The sequence below is a fragment of the Diceros bicornis genome, unplaced genomic scaffold (genome assembly GCF_020826845.1).
Source record: "Diceros bicornis minor isolate mBicDic1 unplaced genomic scaffold, mDicBic1.mat.cur scaffold_124_ctg1, whole genome shotgun sequence".
In the NCBI taxonomy this organism is placed as follows: Eukaryota; Metazoa; Chordata; class Mammalia; order Perissodactyla; family Rhinocerotidae; genus Diceros; species Diceros bicornis.
In genome coordinates, this window is record NW_026691044.1 from 443,516 (window position 1) to 464,695 (window position 21,180).

The following is a 21,180-nucleotide window of genomic DNA, read 5'->3' on the forward strand; positions in this document are numbered from 1 at the left end:
ACTGTCTCTTGTTTCTCCTGGACCTGACCTCTGCCCCTCAGCAAGTGGCCCCCTGAGCTTTTTCTTGCTGCCCCACAGATGATTGCTTTTGTTCCCAAAGTAAGGTTGTGCATTACACTTTTGAAAAGATAACCTGGTGCCAGCAGGTGGGGCTGTCAGTGTATCCCCTTCCTGTTCTGCCTGGCACTTCATGCCCCAGTCTTGCCTGTGCCTCTCCTGTTAGCTCACCTACTTTGATCTGAAAAATCTAAGACTTTCCTTATCTTTATTTTGGTTTAAATTTTTACAAGTCCAGAACCAGGCTTCCAAGAGGGCAGCAGTCCTCAGACCAGATGGTCAGCGAAGTAGGCATTAACTGTCACTCAGTGTCTGTACGGGAGATGTTAAAAGAAGTCTCCATTGACCGACCTGAACCTGGTTCCCCAGCCTTTCCCACCCTTCTCACCATAGGCTTCTGGCCTCAGTCAGAAGAGGTGGGTGCCCTAGAGCAAAGGCAGGAGTCGGGGATACCGAGAACACTCGCAGAGGTTAAAACCAGAGGGACTTGTAACATTTCTTGCAAGACAGGTGCACTGATGAAAATTCTCTCAATTTTTGTCTGCTTTTTGCATTTCTTAAATGCTTATACGTATATTGATGTTTTCATTCATCTTGAGTCAATTTTGAAAATGTAGAGTGTACTAGAAAAATTTTCTAGTTTCTTAATACTTTTTTAAGTTTTCAAATTTGTGGGCAGCTTTTATATTTTACAATTTTTTTCTTTTTTTCTTTTTTTTTTTTTCTGAGGAAGATCATCCCTGAGCTAACATCTGTTGCCAGTCTTCCTGTATTTTGGGTGTGGGTCACCACCACAGCATGGCTGCCGACAAGTGGTGTAGGTCCACGCCCGGGAACTGAACCTGGGCCGCCAAAGCAGAGCATGCCAAACTTAACCACTAGGGCACGGGGCTGGACCCTATATTTTAGAATTTTTACCGTGTCAATAATTATGTTTCTTTTTCATTCATAATTTTATGTCTGCCCAACTTTTTTCATCAATCAATCCTGCGTGAGATTTGTCTATTTTATTAATTTCTCCAAATAATCAGATTTCATCCCGTCTGTTGCTTTTTAAAAATCTCGTTTGTTTCTGTTATTATCTTTATTATTCCCTTTTTACTTTGCTTGGTTTTACCATGTGGTTTTTTTCTAACTGAGTTGAATGCCTAATTTTCAATCTTTCCCATTTTAGAACATATACTTCTGAGGCTTTAAATTTCCATGTAAGTACTGCTTGACTTGCACCCCACTGGTTTTGACAAATAATGCTATCACTCCCATTCAGTTTTAAGTATTTTAATTTAAGTATCTAAATGTTTATAATTATTATATCTTTTTCTTTGACATAGGTATTATGTAAAATGATTTTTGGTTGTTTCTAAACATATTAGGGGAAAAGAGGATTCTCTTTTCATTATAGATTTCCAATTTTATCACATTGTTGGCAGAGAATGTGTTCTGAACAACATCTGTCCTTTGGTCTTTGTTGATTGGCCATAGTAATGGCCAATTTTTATAAATGCCCATAATGCAAAAACATGTATATTCACTCTTCATTGGGTAGGGTTCTGTATGTTTCCGTTAGCTCGAGCTTAATAATTACATGATTCTAATCACCTATATATTTACTAATTTTTGTTTCATCTATAAGTTTCTGACCTTTCAAAATCTGTTGTTAATTAATATTTTTACTTTCTTTCCAGACAGTATAAGTACCTTAGAGACTGGATCTCCATTTCTTCCCCATGGGTCTGCTTCTGTTTTCTTTTCTTTCTCTCGCTTTTTAATCACTCTTGTCTTGTTTTTCTCAAATCTCTGGCAATTTTTGAATGGATATTGTGTAGGAGCATTTTGGGAGTGATTTGAGGACAAGGAAGTTTTCCTCCTCTAAAGAGGATTTGCATTTGCTTCTGGCAGGTGCCTGGGGCAGAAGTGATCCTGGGTCCCTTTCATCCAGGTTGAAGAATTGAGACAGTGTGAAGCCAGGCCTTGGTCCCTTTGAGGGCCAGACTCAGTTTCACCGTTATCCACAGGAAGCAGCCCTTTGAAGTTCCAGTTCAAAGTGTGGGTGATTTATTAAGGTTCCCCTTCGTTGGTAGACCTGGACTTCAGTTTTTATTCTCCCACTCTGTGGGATTGCCTGGAGCTCCACTCAGCTTCTCAGACTCTCAGCTGCCTTTTCTGGAATTGGCACATGCCCTTCAAAGAAAAATTGCCCCAGATGTTAGGCTTATCTCTCTGAATTTCCTTTTTTTCTAGGTTTTGATCCTGTAATTCATCACTGCCTTATCTCTCTAAGCTATCAAAGAGATATTTTTTATACTTTTTTTTGTTCTTAGTGCAAGGATTGGCCTGCATTACCTAGGATGCCTTTACAAGAAGCAGAAGTCCTTGTCATGTGCTCTTTTTAAAATGAATTTTATTATTGAAGTATAGCCTACATACTAGTGAACAAATCATGAGTGTACTGCTCCATTAATTATCACAGAGTGAACACAGCTGGTAACCCCCACCCAGTCAAGAAATAGTATCAGCACCCTGAAGCCTACCTGGTGTCTCTTCTTCCCTTCTCCCTCATAGTCGCTTCCACTTGGCTGCTGCTTCCTTTCTGAAGGCCGGGGAAACCAGATATCGTTTGGCCACTTTCAGTTTTAGTTATGAAATGCATAGCTTTGACAAAGTCATTTCTAATTTAGTTTTTCTTTTACCTTTTAAATCTATTGGTGGAACAGTTTTCTCCCCTTCCATTTCATCTTTCTTTCCTTGTGATGAGCCCTCCCAAGTCTTTTAACAATTTGTCCTTTTAAATTATACACAGTACTTTCTTATTTTATTATGTGTGGTTACTAGAAAGCCTTCCAAACTCATAACCGTCTGCTGACATGGAGAATATGCGATTTCAGAATATTATGTTTTGTACACATTTATGAAAAATTATCCAGAATATGAACCTGTTCCCTTTTATTTCTCCTGTCAGGCTAGCCCTGTCCCTAATTCCCTTTCTTTAACTAGAGATGATCACAAGAAACAAATCAGGAACTTAGTGATTTGTTTGGAATGTTCTCTTTCTCTTTCCCTGCTCTAGACCACAGGAAGACTGGCAGAGCCATGACCTTTTGTGATTATAGTCTTGGATCTCCTTTTGACCAGTATCATCTTTTGACTAATTAAATTTGACTTCAAAGTTCTAGTTTACTATCTTCATCAGATTGATTTTTTCAGCTAAAGCACCTGGTACAGTGACTGGCACATGTTGGCATTTGATAGTTAATGGTAATCTGATAGTGTGGTTCTGGAAGTCAAGATGCAGGGACATACATGACATATAAAGGGAATGGCCAACCTCTTTTTTTTTTTTTAAGTCAGAAATGAACTTGGCTTCTGTCTCTCCTACTCTGACTCTTAGCAATTTGATAAATTTAATTTCTAGCATCAAAGAATCAGAATCCTGACAAAATGGACAGTTTGTTTTATTTAGCCCTTTTCACTGAGAAGTGTTGGGTATGATGCACCGTAAGTAGAGCTTGTGCTTAGCATCAGTACATGAGGTCACCAGCGAGGCTCCAGAAGTCTGCGAGTTCAACCAGGAAATCATCATCCAATTGGGTGTGATCAGAAGTTTTCCTAAAACCTGAGATACCTTCCAGAAACAAGATAATCAGGGCGGAAAATTGATCATAAAGGAAAATCGTAGACCAGGGAGCTGTAAGAGGCTCTCTGAAGCAAGGATGTGTGAGCAGCTGGAAAAGGGTCAGCCTGCAGCTGGGGAAAGGGAAGGCGAGAGGCAGAATTGAGCAATTATGTACTGGGTAGTACTGTTCTGCGGAGAAGGGTGCTGAGTCCGGGGTGGACAACTTGGGAAATGTCCTCTGGAGTGGGACAGTGGTGTTTTACCACACTTCACTGTGGCCTAACTGAAATCTTTAATCTTTTGTTAGAGTTAGGCTTAAGGTTGTTATATAAACTTGATATGCTAATGTTTATAATAATGGTAATAATTTCGATCATCTTTGAGTGCTTACTGTGTACCCGATGCTGTGCCAGCTGCTTTACATACATTATCTCATCTGCTGCCGCAGCCCTATGCAGTGGAGGTGTCGTTACCTGCGCTTTACTGATAAAGAGACCTGGAATCTTTTCTGGGCCTATGTCTGGTGAGAGGAGTTCTCCTGCACTCAGGCGGGGCAGGTGGGCCAGGCTGGCTTTCCTAGTTTTATGGCTCCAGAGCTCCCTCTTCTGTTGTTCTCCCAGAATGTTTGTATGTGGCCTCTTACTTTCTTAGATCCCTTGGCTCTTTTCCCCTCCTCCACTTGAAATGGAAAGATTCTTCCTCTGCCGTTATTGTCCCAGTTAAGTTCAATTTAGAGTTCACTCCCAGCAGCTTCTCCTCAGTGCAGAGCTCTGCTGAAACGGCACTTAGACTGGTAAGGTTCTGGAGTGGTAGGGCCCGGATTGCTCCTGCACCTACCGCAGTCCCTCTGTTCTAACCCTTGAAATGGACCTGCAGCCCCCTTGCAGATGGGCTGCCCTTCTCACCTCAGCCTGCCAGTGAGTACCGCTTGACGATGTGGAGGTTCTTGCATTCTCAGGAACGTCATTCATACTTTTGCTGTCCCTCCACTTCCTTCTGTACAATTGCAGATATAATGGGGGTTTAGTTGCTATCAGTAGTTTGTTCCACTCACTCATATTTTGTCACATAATTTTGTCATAGATATTATGCATGAATTTTTGGTTTGCTCTCCTAGTTGTTCTATCATTTTTTTATATTTATATAAGGGAATTCAGGGAGATTTTTAAAAATAAAGGCTGTGCTGCCACTGTTTTCCTAGAATCCCTCTTATCATTTGATGTTTAAGTGAGTTACAACATTTTTGGGGAGATGTCTCAATGAAGTGTTAAGAGGCCCTATTCCAGCACTCCGGGAGCCAAATAAGAGATGTAGAGGGAGGGGAGGGAGGAGGCGATTGGGGAGAGGGAGAAAGGGAGGGCAGGGGGAAAGAGAGACTAGGGAGGCTGATGAGAGAATATAGCAGGCCTGCATCTCTGCTAGGGAGGGAACCAGCAGGCCACATTCCACGAGGGCTGCAGAAAAATTAGACCTCTTTCAATACAAATTTGAGATCTAAAAGTAGTTTATTCTGAGTGGAACAAGTTTACCTATGGTTTCAAAAGTTGGAGAGGAGACTCTAGGGGTCAAGTCTTGGTTGTTTAAGATTCAAATAAGGTAGGAGAGACTGGAATATGGCCAGGTTTCCAAGAAAGTGGGGCTAACAACAAACAAGCCTCAGGGAGAGGCCGTGTGTCAGTGTTGCAGTCAGCAGGCCCAGCTGAGCCTGAATTTAGTCCAGCCCAGGCTCCAGATGTGAGTGTAGAAGCCTCCAGATAATTCCAGTCACCTGTGTTCCACATCACCCCGTGATATTCAGACTGAGGTCCCTGACGTTGCAGAGCAGAGACAAGCCACCTGCCCTGTGCCCTGTCCAAATTCCTGACCCGCAGAAGCCATGAGCATAACAAAAAGTTGTCGATTGTTGTTTTACACCACTAAATTCAGGTTAGCTATTACAAGCAATAGAAAACCAGAATAGCCATGGTGATTGGTTTGGCTGATGAAAGGAGATTAGCCATTCCAGATTTTAAGAGAGGAATGGCTGGAGCACAGGCCTGGAGACAGACCAGCATGGCCCATGTCTAGGGAACTGTTGGTCACTCCAGCTGAAGGAGTGGCTCATGTGGCAGAGTATAGCACCACTGCAGGCCAGGGGAACACATTCAGGGGCTACAGGGGTCTTGTTCTTATCCCTCCACACCCAGCACATGAACAGCCCCTCGATCCTGCTTTGTGCTGGCCCAGCCACACCAAGAGCAAAGATTCTGCTGTTACTGGTATTTATAAAAAGGAGACATGGTAGGGGAGCAGAGTGACAGGGGTAGGATCATCATTTTAAGATACCTCCCTTAAATTCTTTTCAATGAAATGTAAATTTGAATTATGGAAAAGCCATCCATCAGAGTTCTTTTTTCAAACTTGGCTTTCTGGCCTTGTTGAACATTTACCTATTAATTATCTTGATATACCAGGCTACAAATAACGGGAACACTGTCTCGAACTGCCTTAAACAATAAACACATTTTTGTTTATTTCTGGAAGTCCGGGAGTAAAGCAGGCCCTGGGATTGGTTGATACTGCCCTTCACTTTTGTCATCAAAGACCCAGGTCCTTTCCGTTTCCCTGCTCTGTCATCCTCAGTGCTGACCTCATCCTTAGGCCAGGAACAAGATGGTGGCAGCGGTGTTCTTATGGACTGAGTTGTGTCCCTGCAGAATTCATATGTTGAAGCCTGAACCCCCAATGTGATGGTATTTGGAGATGGGCCCTTAGTGGGTAATTAAGGTTAGATGAGGTTATGAGGGTCAGGCCCTCGTGATGGGATTAGTGCCCTTATGAGAAGAGACCTGAGAGAGCTCTCCTCCTCTCTCTGCCCTGTGAGGACACAACAAGAAGGCAGCCGTCTGCAAGCTAGGAAGTGGGCCCTCACCAGGAACCAAGCCAGCCAGCACCTTGATCTTAGACTTGATCAGTTCCTTATGGCTCATCTTCCCTTTTATTCTCTTAAACTTATATTTCTCACCTTTTGAAGAGCAGTTGTTGAGCTATTGGTGATAGGCTTCTAGAAAAACGAAACTTATTTTAAGCTGGGATTTGATAAGGAACATTTGAGCTTGATAACTGAGTGGGAAAGCTTGCATTCAGTGAGGGCTTTTGTGAGGGAATCTGTGCAGATAGGCCAAGCAGATAAGAAAAACTCAAAAAGCAATAAGTGAGACCTTGATATGTTTTCTTGTGCTTTTGTACTGAATCTCACTATTTTGAGTCCCAGTTAGGAGACTTACAGTATTACTTTAACCTACAAGAGAGATGTGAGGAGCACTTCTGAACACCTTGTGTTTAATGGCCTTCAACTAGTTGTCTAACTTTTTTCTATTTTCCTTTGTCAGTGTAAATTCATTTTAATTTGCTTGTCATTTTTGTGGACTGGAAGTGTGTTTGAATCTGCTGCTTAAAACAATGCTAGATTCGTTTTCTTTAGTGCAGTGATTCTCAGATATATTCCAGTAGAATTCTCCTGCTATTGAGTCAAGTGGTCTTTTCCAATTTTTAGGAAAATAAATCTTTGTAATTTTGAGAACTTCCTCAAAATTATTTTAATAAAACTTTGGTTACCTGCTATAGCTTGCCTACTGGAAGAGAAAATGAATGAGAGTACCAAATGAATAATAATGAAAAATGTGAAATCAGCTGATCCTGTTAGGTTTGATAGATTGGTTTTTCATCATGGGTATTTGTGTTAGTGGTTTGATTTTTATGTTGTATACATATATTCATTGTCCGCTAGTAAAAATGGTCCTAATTTGTGTGATGAAATGACGTATATCAGTACTTCATGATATTTTACAGAAAGTTCTAAGAATTCCAGGTGTTCTGCCACCTTAAACATTGAAAAGCACAACTTTCTAGGATAATTGAATCCCTAAAAGAATTTCCAGTGCTGGGTCTGGGATTGATGGTGCTTGCTGATCAGATGTTATATATTACATGGATGTATGCTGGACATGGTTGTTTTGGAGCATTATTACATCTGTAATCATGGGCACAGCTGAAACTGGTTTCTGCTGTTTTGAAAGGTGTACTTACCTGGAATTGGGGATGTGCTTGTCTTACATCCCCTGAACTTCCACACTGACGAGAAGCCTTTTCACCTGGCTCCCAGGGTCTACCCAGGAGGGCATTATTTCCTAGCTTGCATCCCGCCTGCCTTTCCTCCCGGTTAATCCCCTTTATTCATTCATAATGATGGTTTGTTATCATTCACTTTCTTGTTTCTTTTGGCTTCCTTTTAGCAGCTTCTTAGGTGAATGAGCATTTGAATAATAAATTGATTCAGCTTCTTCATTTTAATACAGTATTGGCCCTCTGAAGGAGCCAGCAGAAAACCAGCACAATTTTGTCAGTAATTCTGTCTTTGATTTCTACCATACTCACATAGCAGGAGGCAATCGTTAATAGCCAAGTGTTCAGTCTCCTTCCTGCTGGTGCCCTCCCAGGGTGCTGCCACTCCCATCTCATTGTCATCATGGAGGTGGGCCCCGAACAATGAACAATGAGTCAGAACCCAGGGAGGGACCTGCCCTACAGGTCTGAGCTCTCCCTCAGTGGAGGGTGACTGCCCTAGACCCCATTCCCATTCATCAGAGTTAATTGGCTTCTAAGGAGACTCACTTATCCCAGAGAAGTGACATACTAACTTATTTCAGAGTCTGAACGTTGCCTGAGCCCTCAGTAAGCCCATCCACCATCCCATCATGCCTTCTGATTTGCCTTCTCCCTGGATCCCCTCACGTAGCATAATCTTTGCCAGCCCAGTCTGGTCCTCCTTGTCTCTTCTCTTACAGACGCACGTACACCTGCACATGCACATACACACATGTGGAGACAGATGGAGAGCCGTGTAACAGCAAAAGTCTGGTGTTTTGTTTTATGATCCTCTGTTAGTCCTTAAGCTCCAGCAAAGATGATTCTACCCTGAAAATATCAGATGCCCTTTTACAAAAAGCGCCCTCTAGAGTTTAATTATAGAACCAATTATGATAATGTCTAATAAAAAAATTTATTATGTTCATAGTATTCTTTAAATTTAGTCAAAATACAAGGCCTGATTGTATTACATTTCTGAAAGGTGTCGGGGGAAGAGGGGGAATCTCCCTCTGCCCTTTTCCTTAAGGTTCTTATGGCTGACCAAATAACAAGACAGGTTAGCAGGAGAAAATAATACCAAGTTTAATAACATGTATACATGGGAGAAAGCAGGGACACTGCGTTTCTCAACACAATAGCAGAGATTCTCGTCTTAAATACCATGTCCAACCAAAGACAAGGAGGATGTTGGGGGTGGGGGGTGTCAGTTACAGGAGATTATCACTAAAGCACTGTAAACAAGAGTAAGGCTTATTATGCAGTTTTAAGGCCTCACCTTCTACATTGATAAGTCTCTAGAAATGAGGTCATCCCCTCTCTTCCCAATACAGAGAGGGAGATACCTTTACAAATGGAGACTTCCCTTGTAAATGATTGTCTGGTAACCCCTCGCAGGGCCATCTAGAGCATGTGGCCAGAGAGACAGAACTTCCGATAAGATGGGCTTGTTGGTGCCTTTTCTATTGTAACCTCTATCCTACATTATCTTTATAGCAGTCATGATAATAACTCCTTCCTGAAACAGATCTTTTGTTTTAAATTCTTTAGGCAGTTTGGGAGGGGCAACTCAAATATTCTTCCTGAGTTCTCTGAGTCCTTATTGTCTTCAGCTCGAAATAATCTGCATACCAGAGTGGTGCTTCCTGGGGTAGCTTGCCCTGAGCACTATCAAAGGCATAAAGTTGTATGATAAGACATTTACCCTCTATGTTCTTTTTTGCAGCAGATATTTAAAGCCAGGTCACTTTAGGTGACTGGCTCCATAAATCTGTTGTGTGCACCTCAGATTGGAGGGTGCAGCCAGCACCCTAATGACAACACCCCTCTGGCGACACATCTGTGCTGATTTAAAGGAAATCCAGGGAGCAAGAGTAAATGTTTCCAGTGTTCACCTTCCCAGCAAAGAGGATTTTTATCAACTCAGGTGTTAAGTTTGGGATCCACAGACCTATCAAAGAGCAAATTAAGAACACATCCATTTCAGGGCCAGCCCCGTGGCTTGGCGGTTAAGTGCTCACGCTCCGCTGCTGGTGGCCTGGGTTCGGATCCCGGGCGCGCACCGACGCACCGCTTCTCTGGCCATGCTGAGGCCGTGTCCCACGTACAGCAACTAGAGGGATGTGCATCTATGACATGCAACTATCTACTGGGGCTTTGGGGTAAAAAATAAATAATAAAAAAAAAAAAAGAACACATCCGTTTCATAAAGGAACCATCCTTTATGCAGCCATCGCTAATGACTCGGCTGCTAAAATCTCATTATGGGTTCAGGCTGGTTATCTCTGTTTAAGGGTAGAGGGAAACACCCTATTATAAATTCTCTCAGGCCTCCCAGCACCTCATTAAGCAACTTAAAAAACAAAAAAAGGAAAGGTGATATGGGAGAAGGAGTAGTTCTGAAAATTAAAATGGAACAGAATGATGTTTTGAAGCCAAAGAGGGGGAAAAGGCAAGGGTTTTGCTTGTGAGGCCTCTGCTACAATAAAGAGGACCTTAACGCAGGCAGACCGTACCCTACAAAATGCAGCCCATAATTCAAGCTGTCAGCTTAATCGCGCTGTTTCCAGGTATGGAGAAGGAGCCCTTGTTTCCTGGGTCCAGAGAGAGAGCCTTGTTTGCTGACCCCTAGCTGCAGCCTGCCGCTGCAGACCGCCCCGCTCTGTTGGCCTTTGTGTTGCTGTCCCCTCCTTCCCTCATTTTTGGCATTGTGTTCCCTTCAAGTGGCCCCCTGGAAGGGACCACCCAGGGGGCTGCACAATGGGGACCAAGGGAGCCACCAAAACATAGGTTTTGTAAGACAGCCCGTTAAAAGAAAAATACTCTTTAACTATGTATGTGTTTGTCCTTTCTACAACTGTTTTGTGTGGCAAACAAAACCCCGTATACAGACTTCTCTGTGGCCGCACATACAGCTGTTCCAGCCATTGGGTGTCAGGCTTGAGATAGTTCCTCCCAGTTTATTTTCCCAGGGCACTAATTCTTGATGTGGTTTATATTTACATGTTTGGATTTATGGTCAGGAAACTTGATATCAGAGTAAACAAATTGCACTGGCTTTATGAAACTATTTTATCAATAGTCTTCAGAATTGGTGGCATTACTCTTGGGTGAAACTTGTCTGTAATGCTACTTAACAAAAGCTAGCAGCCGGAATTCAGTTCTCAATAGCCATTTACACCTCTGTAAAAGGATTAGCTCTCGCCAATTGTTACACTGTTTAAATCTTAATTTGCATCTTTATGGAGGTAGGGCTTCTACAGACCTCTCTGGTTCTCTGATGTATTTGTGTACCTGTGGGTGGGAGGTCACTGGAGGTTTTCTCTTATTGGTGAAGGTGCTAAATTGCTTCAGGATGACCAGTAAGCTACACAAATTGAATTAGCATATCAGGGTTTGACTGACAACAGCCCGCTTTGGTTCGTTAGTTATATTTTGTAGCAGTTGTGGTCTTTGAGTGTTGGGTGCATGAATGCATTCTGTTACTTCTGTTTAGACTTAACAATTCTCATGGGTCTTAGGAGGATTTTAAATGTTGTTGATTGTAATCAACAAATTTCCTTGGGAATTAAAGTGAAAAACAGAACCAGAACATGATCAAGTGATGGTTTTATTTATTTATTTTTTTAATAGAGATAAAATATGCAACTAAGACTTTATTTATTTATTTATTTATTTATTTATTTATTGGTGAGGAAGATTGTTCCTGAGCTAACATCTGTGCCAGTCTTCCTCTATGTTGTATGTGGGATGCCACCACAGCATGGCTTGATGAGCGGTGTGTAGGTCCGTACCCGGGATCAGAACCTGAGAACCCTGGGCTGCCGAAGCAGAGCGCTCCAACTTAACTACTATGCCACCGGGCCAGCCCCAAAGTGATGGTTTTAAAAGTAATCTTTTCTATCCAGGCCATGTGTTCTTAGTTTAAAGATCAAAACCTTCTTATGTTTTGGAAGGAGGGTAGGGTCAAACCCATGAGAAGGAAGAAGTTGAGTGTGCAGGCCAGTGTTCTGCAGGCACTGGAATGGGAAGCAAAGGCCGGTCGTGTTGCCCTTTGCCCACCGTTCTGTATATGGGCTGTTCCTAAACCCCACACTCAGAACTACAGACCACCTCTGCAGATGATGCCTTTTTGTCGTTGCTCATTTAGCAATACAATTTCCTTCCCCAAAACGTTGTTCTGGATGTGACCAACTATGGTGCTTTATTATTCTTCAGTCTCATTAAAAATACAGTAAATGTATTTTATAAAACTTTTTAAAAGTAACATTATATTATGTAAATTATGAAGTAAACTCATTACTAGTTATGGGCAGTGATTACCACACCATTTTGAGACTGTTGTTCCCTAGAGAAAATAAAACCTGAAAGTCATGCCTTTAGTGCTGCAACTGAAACATGTCCACTCTGATATAACACCCACGGGAATGTGTGGAAGTTACCTGGTGGGGTTAAGGAAAAGTTTATTTTCTACAGCCCTCATACAGGGTCATTTTTGCCAAAAAGTAATTCTCAGTTTGCAGTACTGAAAGGAAAAGCATGGCACTTTTTCTCTCTTCCTTGCTTCCAAAAAAAATTGTACCTTCCTTTGAGTGTTCCCATTAGCCTGGAGTGGAGTTGTTTTCTTTTAAATTATCTCTTAAATTCTGTGTGACTGAAAGATGAAAATGAAGCTAGAAAGCAATTACTTTAAATTTGGCCAAAAATATTTATTTATTATCTGCCTGCACTGTTGGGTAAAATAAAATATACCTCTTTAAAGTGCTTTTTGTGCTTCTAGAGATTACTTGTCATCCATCACGTTTGTCCACTTGCTGGAGTTCACAGAGACAAACTGATGGTAAGGCCCAGTGTGTTAGTGCCAGGTCCGTCTACATATTCCCCAGGAAGGACTGGGCATGGGCTGGTCAGACTGATGCCCCTTCAGTTGGAATTATTTTGATGGGAATGCAAATAGAAGACATGAAAGAAATTGAGGTCTTGAATTCTAGGATAGTGTTTTTTATAACACATAGTCTTTAATCTTTAGCTCCATAGTGTTTGAATTCTTTAATAGAGATTTTTTCAGCAAAGGACTGATGAATATTTTGTAGGCTAAAGTCAGGTATCACGTGGAGAAATAACTACTAGAAACCCTAAGCACAGACCAACTTGTCTTTTAGCCAGAGAATGTTCTGAGTTAATCGAGAGTAGACCATAAGCTCTGTGCAGACAGTACTTGTGGCCGTCTTATTGATCGCTCGTTGCCAAGCCATGGACGCCATGGAAGCCCTGGACTGGTCTAACAGCAACCATATAAAAACATACTGTAAAAATAGGTGTCATGGATTTCTCTAATCTAGGTTTAAATCTTGGCCTGTCATTCAACTCGTGGTGTTAAGTATGTCTTCAGTATTGTGCTGAGTGCGACATGAAACTTCAAGTAAGATAAAAATTCAGAAGTCCAATTGTTGTTCTCAACAAGCTTTTGGTCTTGTTGAGAAGACTAGACAGACATGACATAACTAGAGAACAGTACAATGTAGGATGTTGTCTGTATTGTGCTAAAGGAATTCAGGGATAAGAAAGATCCCTGTGAATGAGGTAGTCAGAGAAGCTCCTAGACAAGTATGAGAAGAGCTAGTCTAAGTAAGCCTGATATTTGGATTGATCAGATTGGAAAAGAACAAAGGTTATCTGGCATCTGTCCTGACTGGACAATCAGGTATTATTTAGCACTGGCATACCGTGGTGGGGTGGGGGGTGGGCATACTGGCAACAAAGGGTGCATTGTCTGTAGAGCATTTATAAACAGTAATAAAACCACTAAAACTGTTTTCTCTTATCACCATTCCTAAGAATGGGGGAGATAAAATACTCCTCCCTGGAGGGAGGCTGCTCCCACCCGAACACCCTGCCTATACCCCACTGTGGTACCCCAGCATTGGTGAGCATCTGCTAACTTCCGCCATTGTACCAGCATTTCAGAGGAGGTGCAGAAACATCAAGCCCTGGTCCTTGCTCAGGGTCTACCACCTGGGGTGGGAGGTGAGACTAGAGGCAGTCTAAGCTGGAGACCCCAAGCCTGCAGACCAGCTCTGTTTGTCCAGCATAGTATTTAACCTCCTTTTGAATTAGCTGCCAGATTTTTAAATTTGAGAGATGTCACGTAAAAATAAAACTAGCAATTGTGAATTTCCAGCTTCTCTTGAAAACTAGGAAGATCGACGTCACTGAGACACATTCCGCTGCGGGAGCTGAGAGTGACTGGCCCTTTGAGTGAGGCACACACCCCAGTTTTTCGCGAGCCCACCCCACCAGCTGTGGGCGTTGACTTCCCCCCAGCTGAGCCGTGAATGACTGTTCTCCCTCTCTGCCACCCCCACCACTGCTCTCCCACTTACACACTCTTCCCCTGCCATCTAGAGCACAAGTTCAGTCTCCTGGCTGTGGTCTGGGTCTCGTGTCTGTCCCCTCACCAACTGCATCTGTGCACGGCTGCCAGGCTAACCCTCTCAAAAACACTGCTTTCAAGAAACCAGCCATAGCTCAGAAATCCGCAAGATTTATTACTATTTTCTCACCCGAGTTTCATATTGAATTTTATTTCCCATTACTATCTTATCACCACAAACAGCAACCCCCACCTGGCCAGACTTGTGTCCTTGCTGGTCCCGACACCCCTCCTACCCTGGCATTTCCTCACATCTTTGCCTGTGCCGCCCCTTAGCTTAAAGGGTCATCTCCCCTTCTGTCTAAATCTTGCCCAGCTGAAGTTCCTCCTCCATAGTCAAGCCCTTGTGATGCCAAGGAGCTCTCTGTCTCTCTACTGCCTCACAACTCCTGATTGCCTTCCCAGTGATTATGTGCTCTCCTTTACTGCTCTGAAATTGGCTTACCTCCGATGGGCCTGTCTTCCTTTTCTTAAGGGCAGGTGTTATTTTGTGAATTGAGTGGTGACGAGATAAAGCCTTCCAGGAAGAATTAGGACCCAGATTTTGCCAAAGGAAAAAGAAGTATTATAGGTACTATAAGTCATATAGGCCAGGAGTCTGGAAGGTTTTTTGTTTGTTTGTTTTTTAATTTATTTTTTAAATTATTTTATTGAGGTCATATTGGCATATAACATTGTATAAATTTCAGGTATACAATATCATATATCAGTTTCTGTATAGATTGCTTTGTGTTCACCACCAATAGTCTAGTTTTTATCTGTGACCATACATATGTGCCCCTTTACTCCTTTCACTTTCCGCCTACTCCCTTCCTCTCTGGTAACCACTAATCTGTTCTCCTTATCCACGTGTTTATCTTCCACATATGAGTGAAATCATACGGTGTTTATCTTTCTCTGTCTGGCTTATTTTGCCTGGTGTAATACCCTCAAGGTCCATCTATTTTGTCACAAATGGCATGATTTTGTCTTTTTTATGGCTGAGTAGTATTCCACTGTATCTATATACCATGTCTTCTTTATCCATTCATCCGTTGATGGGCACTTGGGTTGCTTCCATGTCTTGGCTGTTGTGAATATTGCTGTGATGAACGTAGGGATGCATAAATCTCTTTGAATTGTTGCTTTCATGTTTTTGGATGAACACTCAGTAGTGGGATATCTGGATCATATGGTATTTCTATTTTTAATTTTATAAGAAATCTCCATACTGTTTTCCATAGTGGCTGCACCAGTTTGCATTTGCACCAGTTATGTATGAGGGTTCCCTTTTCTCCACATCCTCTCCAATATTTGTTATTTCTTGTCTTGTTAATTATAGCCATTCTGATGGATGTAAGGTGAAATCGCATTGTAGTTTTGATTTGCATTTCCCTGATAATTAGTGATGTTGAACATCTTGTCATATGCCTGTTGGCCATTCATGAACAAAATGAAAAAACAACCCACCAACTAGGAGAAAATATTTGCAAATCATATATCCAACAGAGGGTTAATTTCCGAAATATATAAAGAACTCATACAACTCAACAACAAAAAACAAAACAACCCCATCAAAAAATGGAAGGTTTTTGGCAGCAGAGCTCAGAGGTGAAGGATCCAACACAGGATGTAGCCCAGAGGGACTAAGAATCTTAGGCTTAGAGTTTAGACAAGAGCTTGAGACACGGCAAGGAACTGGAGTGCCCATAGGGTGGCCTAGGGTCCAGAATAGGGCTTGAATGAGAGGTGGGGGGGTGGGGGGGGTGGACATGACACGACATTTATATTTCCTGCCCAGGATAAAAGCCTGCTTCAGAGTCAGGGTGCCTGAGCCTACACTTGTCACTCGCCCTCTAATAGACAAACAGAGCACATCTCTTTCATCCTTTTGATATTAGGCACATGGCCATCAAATGGATCCAGTAACTTAACCCACTGTTGTACTAACTACAAGTTAGTAAGACGTTGCTAATTAACACATTGCTTTACAAGTTGCTTCATTTTCTTTTTGGAGTACATGTTGAATATTCCCAACTACGTATGTCATCAGCTTCTTTAAAGTAGAAATACTGTTTTGTCTTTGATATCTTCTCCTATAGCTTTTTAGAATCATGCTTTCCCCCAAATGGACATGTTTTTAAAGGAAGTTTCTAACCAGTCTCTTTGGAAGCTACTATGATACCGTGACAGACCTAACCTAAAACAGTGGCCAAATTGTTAGACTAGACCAGTCCCCCAGTAGACTGGAAATAGATAATGAAGGCTAAATCCCTCTTTCCCTCCCTTCCTCTTCTTACTAAAAATAAAGAAAATTGTATTGCAGTGGGATCTGAATGGAGAAATAATAGTCATTTTTCTGCGTTCAGAAATAGAGGACGTAACCAATATCCAGCCAGCAGTTTTCGATTTCTTAGCAGTGACGATTTAAGTAAATTTCACATGAGTTGTGGAGATCTAACTTTGTTATGATTGACAATAGAAAATTAGCCTTTTCTGCCGTTAAGATTATCTAGCATTCCTATCAGTCAGGTGGAATGTGGAATGAGATGGCACAGCTGTCGATTTGAAGGTCATTAAAGTCTTCAAAGGGTTAAAAGTTACTTCCACTGATGGATTTAAAACTGCCACATACACACAAACAAGGTTTTCAAAATGCCCCATTTTACATCTTTGTCGAGAGATAGTCTAGTTGCTGCATTTTTGTGTCTAGATTATATTACAGATATATTTCAATAAACCACGAAGAACCTCCGTAGATTCTAGAAGCTGGGCCATCTGTGCTTAAATAAACATCTCATGCAGCACCTGTTTTATTTTATAGGCTCTATAATCACAGTGACATTCTGAAAGAAGACCTTGAAGCCTGTGGAACAGCTGTCCTTCACCAGCCTCCGAGACTCTTACCTGGAGGTGGCAGCCATGAAAAGCAAGTCAGGTATTATTGGGATGAAATTGCTGCTGTGGAAGGATGGCCATTCTTGTTCCCAGATGCTTCCAAATGAAAACAAAACACTAGTCCACACGGTCACCACTGGGATAGACACTTGTAGTTGTCAGTTTAACTGTTTTATGGACTTGACCATTAACTTCTTTGTAAATGTATTTGTTTCTAATTGTTAATTGGATATATCCACTCAATCCCTACTCATAACAATGTTTTAAGGGCTTACTTGGGGGGAGGGAGCACAGGTAGCCTTCATCTGGTATATTAGCATACCTTCGTGAACAACCCAGGATATAATCTAGTCTAGCCACCACCCTAGAGGGATGTCATTGGCAAGTCCAAACCCCAGATGGATTCCTCAATTTCCAAGGTCATGCTGGTGATACAGGCCCCCAATCTAGAAGATACAGGCCCCCAATCTGCAAGTATGGTCTCTGGACCAGCAGCATCAACAAGACCTGGGAACACGTTTTCCCCGCCCAGGCCTCACTGAATCAGGAATCTGGGGGTAAGACCCAGCCACCTGGGTTTTAATGAGCCCTTAAGGGAACTACCCTCCCTCAGGTTTGAGAGCCACCACTTCAAGGATATCCCTTAAAGGCCATAAAGCTAGGATGAGAGAGATAGGGGGTTAATTATTTGCAGGGTAGTTGGCCATGTGAACCATGATTCTTGTACATCCTTCCTGAGTCAATCAGAAATCTGTTCTGTACCCTCTACCCACCTTTTAGGTAGTGTGGGTTTCTTTTCATGGCCCCAGAAGCTTTGTGGCATCTGAGCGACTTATTGAGGTCATAGAATTACATATGTGTAATTTGTGTAATGGTTTGTCCGGTGTTGGTACCTGGTCGGTGCCTAATTCATGTTGCATAATTGTTGCCAGTGACCTAACTCTGATTTTTATTTTGGGGACTGACTATATTTCCTTTTATTAAAATATATCCCCACTATTTACTAGCAGAGAACAAATTATTTCTCGAGCATGGTCAGCAGATGAGTGTCTGTGAAAGCCCACCTGAAAGGACCTTGTTTCGCTGAGAGTGAGAGGGGCTTTGGGTCTGGTTATCTTATATCTAACATCATTTTCTCTACCTTCAGTGTGCCACATAGGCTGTTTTATGTTAATGATTTTCTTCAGAGTAGAATTCAGCATAAATCCCACGAAAGCGTGAGAAGTCAAGATGATGGTTTCTAAAAGGACCTTGGCACAAGAAGACTTGGCCAATCATATGTTCCATTTAACAGAGCACAAGATGAGGTTCACAAGTCCTGAAAGTGTATACATTACCTTCTGCATCTGTACTAGTGATCTCCAAACTGTGGAAAATGCTGGAAATGACCTTCCTGGTCAGTAACTTTTCAACCTGAAGCAGTAAAGGGCAATGCAAGAAAATCCTTTTTCCTGTTTTTTGTTCTTTGTTTTTTTTGTGAGGAAGATCAGCCCTGAGCTAACATTCATGCCAATCCTCCTCTTTTTGCTGAGGAAGACCAGCTCTGAGCTAACATCTATTGCCAATCCTCCTCCTTTTTTTCCCCAAAGCCCCAGTAGATAGTTGTATTTCATAGTTGCACATCCTTCTAGTTGCTGTATGTGGTACGCAGCCTCAGCATGGCCGTTCAAGCGGTACGTCAGTGGGCGCCGGGATCCGAACCTGGGCCGCCAGTAGCGGAGCGCGCGCACTTAACTGCTAACCCACGGGGCCGGCTCCCCCTCTTTCCTGTTGTTTTATCATGCAAGATAAAAAACAGCAGTCTTAAATACTCCTTTACAAGGCGGTGGAAGAAGCTGTCTGGGGCGGAGTCTTTCTGCACTCTGTAGGTCATTTGGTGATTATGTGTTGTGAGGCTCTGTAACCAGGCCCCTGTTTCTTTCTCACTGCTTTTTGTATCTGTTGATATACTATTTTGCATAAACCACAGTTGTGGTATGTGGCATAGAAAGCATATATGCATTTATAATTCTCTGTGCAAACTGACTTGTTAGACTAAATGATTCATTGCGTGACTCTCTCAACCTACGCTGCCAAACTGTGATTGTGGGTGATGAGATAAAATATCTACATCTACTAGACTAGAGATTTGTATAGTTTCTCAACATGCATAATAGAGCATTGATTTCCATTATGAAAGGTTGCATTTTGCATGACTGTTGGTCTACAGTTATGTATAAATCAGCTTTCCCTAAGAAATGATCCTTCTTTATGACCAACACAAATTTTAAAATTAATATCTGGAGGCTGCAAGACTGCTTCTTTACCACAATCATTTTTTTAAGCCAGATAAAGAAGTCAGGAATGATTACTAATGTCAGTGTTATGTTCTGTTACGATTAGGATTGCCCTTTTATGCCCCATTGTGTGTTGTGACTGGGGGTGCTGTTTAATGCACACTGATTGTCACTGGTTCACTGTCTAGCCTTGGAAAAAGTGCCAAGTGTTTATATGACCTTTGAGAGATAAGCAGTCAGGTCTTTAAATACAGATTCTTTCTAAAGAGTTTTATTTATTTATTTATTTTTGCTGAAGAAGATTAGCCATGAGCTAACATCTGTTGCCAGTCTTCCTCTTTTTTTGCTTGAGGAAGTTTAGCCCTGAGCTAACATCTGTGCTAATCCTCCTCTATCTTGTATGTGGGTCACTGCCACAGCATGGCTGATGAGTGAGTGGTGTGGATTCACACCTGGGATCCGAACCCGTGAAGCAGGGCTGCCAAAGTGGAGCACGCCAAACTCAACCACTAGGTCACCAGGCCAGCCCCTCTAACAAGTTTTAATCATGGCATCGGGCTCCTTGCTGCTCTTCTTGCTCTAGCCACCCTCTGTGCCCCTCAGCACCCAGGAATTATTGTTGGACACTCCCCTAAGTGATATATTCCCATCTGCTTTGAGATCTCCCCTGGACCAAAGCAGTCAACTGGTCAACTTGATAAACTATTTCAGAAACACAGATTTGGAGAGAATGATCTACTTTTGTTCCTTAATTGTTAATGACACTGATGTCATTAGAATTCTAAGCCAGGCAGAGTAGGAAGGCTCTAATGGGTTATGAACTCCTTAAAGCCTGTTGAAGAGAACTGTGTTTGGTGTGGCGGCAGCCCTGCTTGTGCCCCTGACCCAACCATGGCTGTCGAGGTCTATCTCTTTACTATAATCTCATCTGCAAAATGGGGTACCTGCCCCACAGCGTACTCTAAAAGATAGTGAGAAGACTTCTGAATTCCTGCTCACAAAGTGAAGCATCTTAAAAGGAAAAAGAACAAAACCGTTCCTATCATCATTATTGATTTTTGTTATATCAGGGATTAAGTGTTCAAAGACCTTCATATGAAAGGTTTACTGTTATTAGGTGGAAGACCAAGTTGTTATTTTAGACAATCGTGAATTATTAAAATATAATTCATGTCATTTGGGGTAATTGATAAAAAATTTGTTCATTATTGCCTTCTGGAAAACATATTTTAACATAAAAATGATTACTTAAGTAATTTTATCGTATATGAAATCCATATTGAGAGTACTCATTATTTTATTTTTTTTCCAGGTGCAACTAATTAATTGTCTCTTGTTAGTGGCTACTTTCAGATACAGTTGCCCAATTGTGCTCTCAAACTCATGCTGAAAAATTGAGTCAGCTTTATATTATTTGGATTACAGTATGTAAAAACCTCTTTATTTTATTCTGCCTATTATGTTCAGAATAAAATTCAGGGTACTTACTATTTTGTCTGCATTTAAAACTTTGGTCAAGTTACCAATCTGTTGTAAATCAGTTGTAATTAGGAAATGTTGGTACATTTACTTAAATTGCAGTTTTCTGATTGGAAGCCATTCCAAGTGTATGAAGTTAATTATAGACTGTTTAAAATCTATTCTTTTATTATCTTTTTAATTAAAGGAGTATATAATTTAGCTGACATTGAACTTTGTTTTTTCTCTGTGGCATTGATGTTATAAATTTTCCAATGTAAAGTAGACGAAAGAGAAAAAAAAAACTCCTTTAAATCCTTTGTACCTTGGGCCGGCCCAGT

At 41.7% G+C, this 21,180-nt stretch overlaps 3 protein-coding genes across 3 annotated transcripts in view; 2 read left to right on the forward strand and 1 right to left on the reverse strand.

The window, feature by feature from the left end:
• Positions 1 to 18,316, forward strand: part of LOC131402527 (centrosomal protein kizuna-like) — a 32,512-nt gene extending 14,196 nt beyond the window's left edge. Inside the window, exons 3-4 of the mRNA XM_058537230.1 lie at positions 17,032 to 17,145; positions 18,293 to 18,316. Coding sequence (XP_058393213.1) covers positions 17,032 to 17,040 — 9 coding nt within the window. The 3' untranslated portion in view covers positions 17,041 to 17,145; positions 18,293 to 18,316. The remainder of the gene's footprint in view (positions 1 to 17,031; positions 17,146 to 18,292) is intronic.
• LOC131402530 (adhesion G protein-coupled receptor E4-like) overlaps positions 1 to 21,180 on the reverse strand; it is a 494,190-nt gene that overhangs the window by 216,943 nt on the left and 256,067 nt on the right. The gene's annotated exons all lie outside the window — the stretch shown is intronic.
• The window catches only part of LOC131402526 (centrosomal protein kizuna-like), a 283,064-nt gene that overhangs the window by 12,901 nt on the left and 248,983 nt on the right, over positions 1 to 21,180 (forward strand).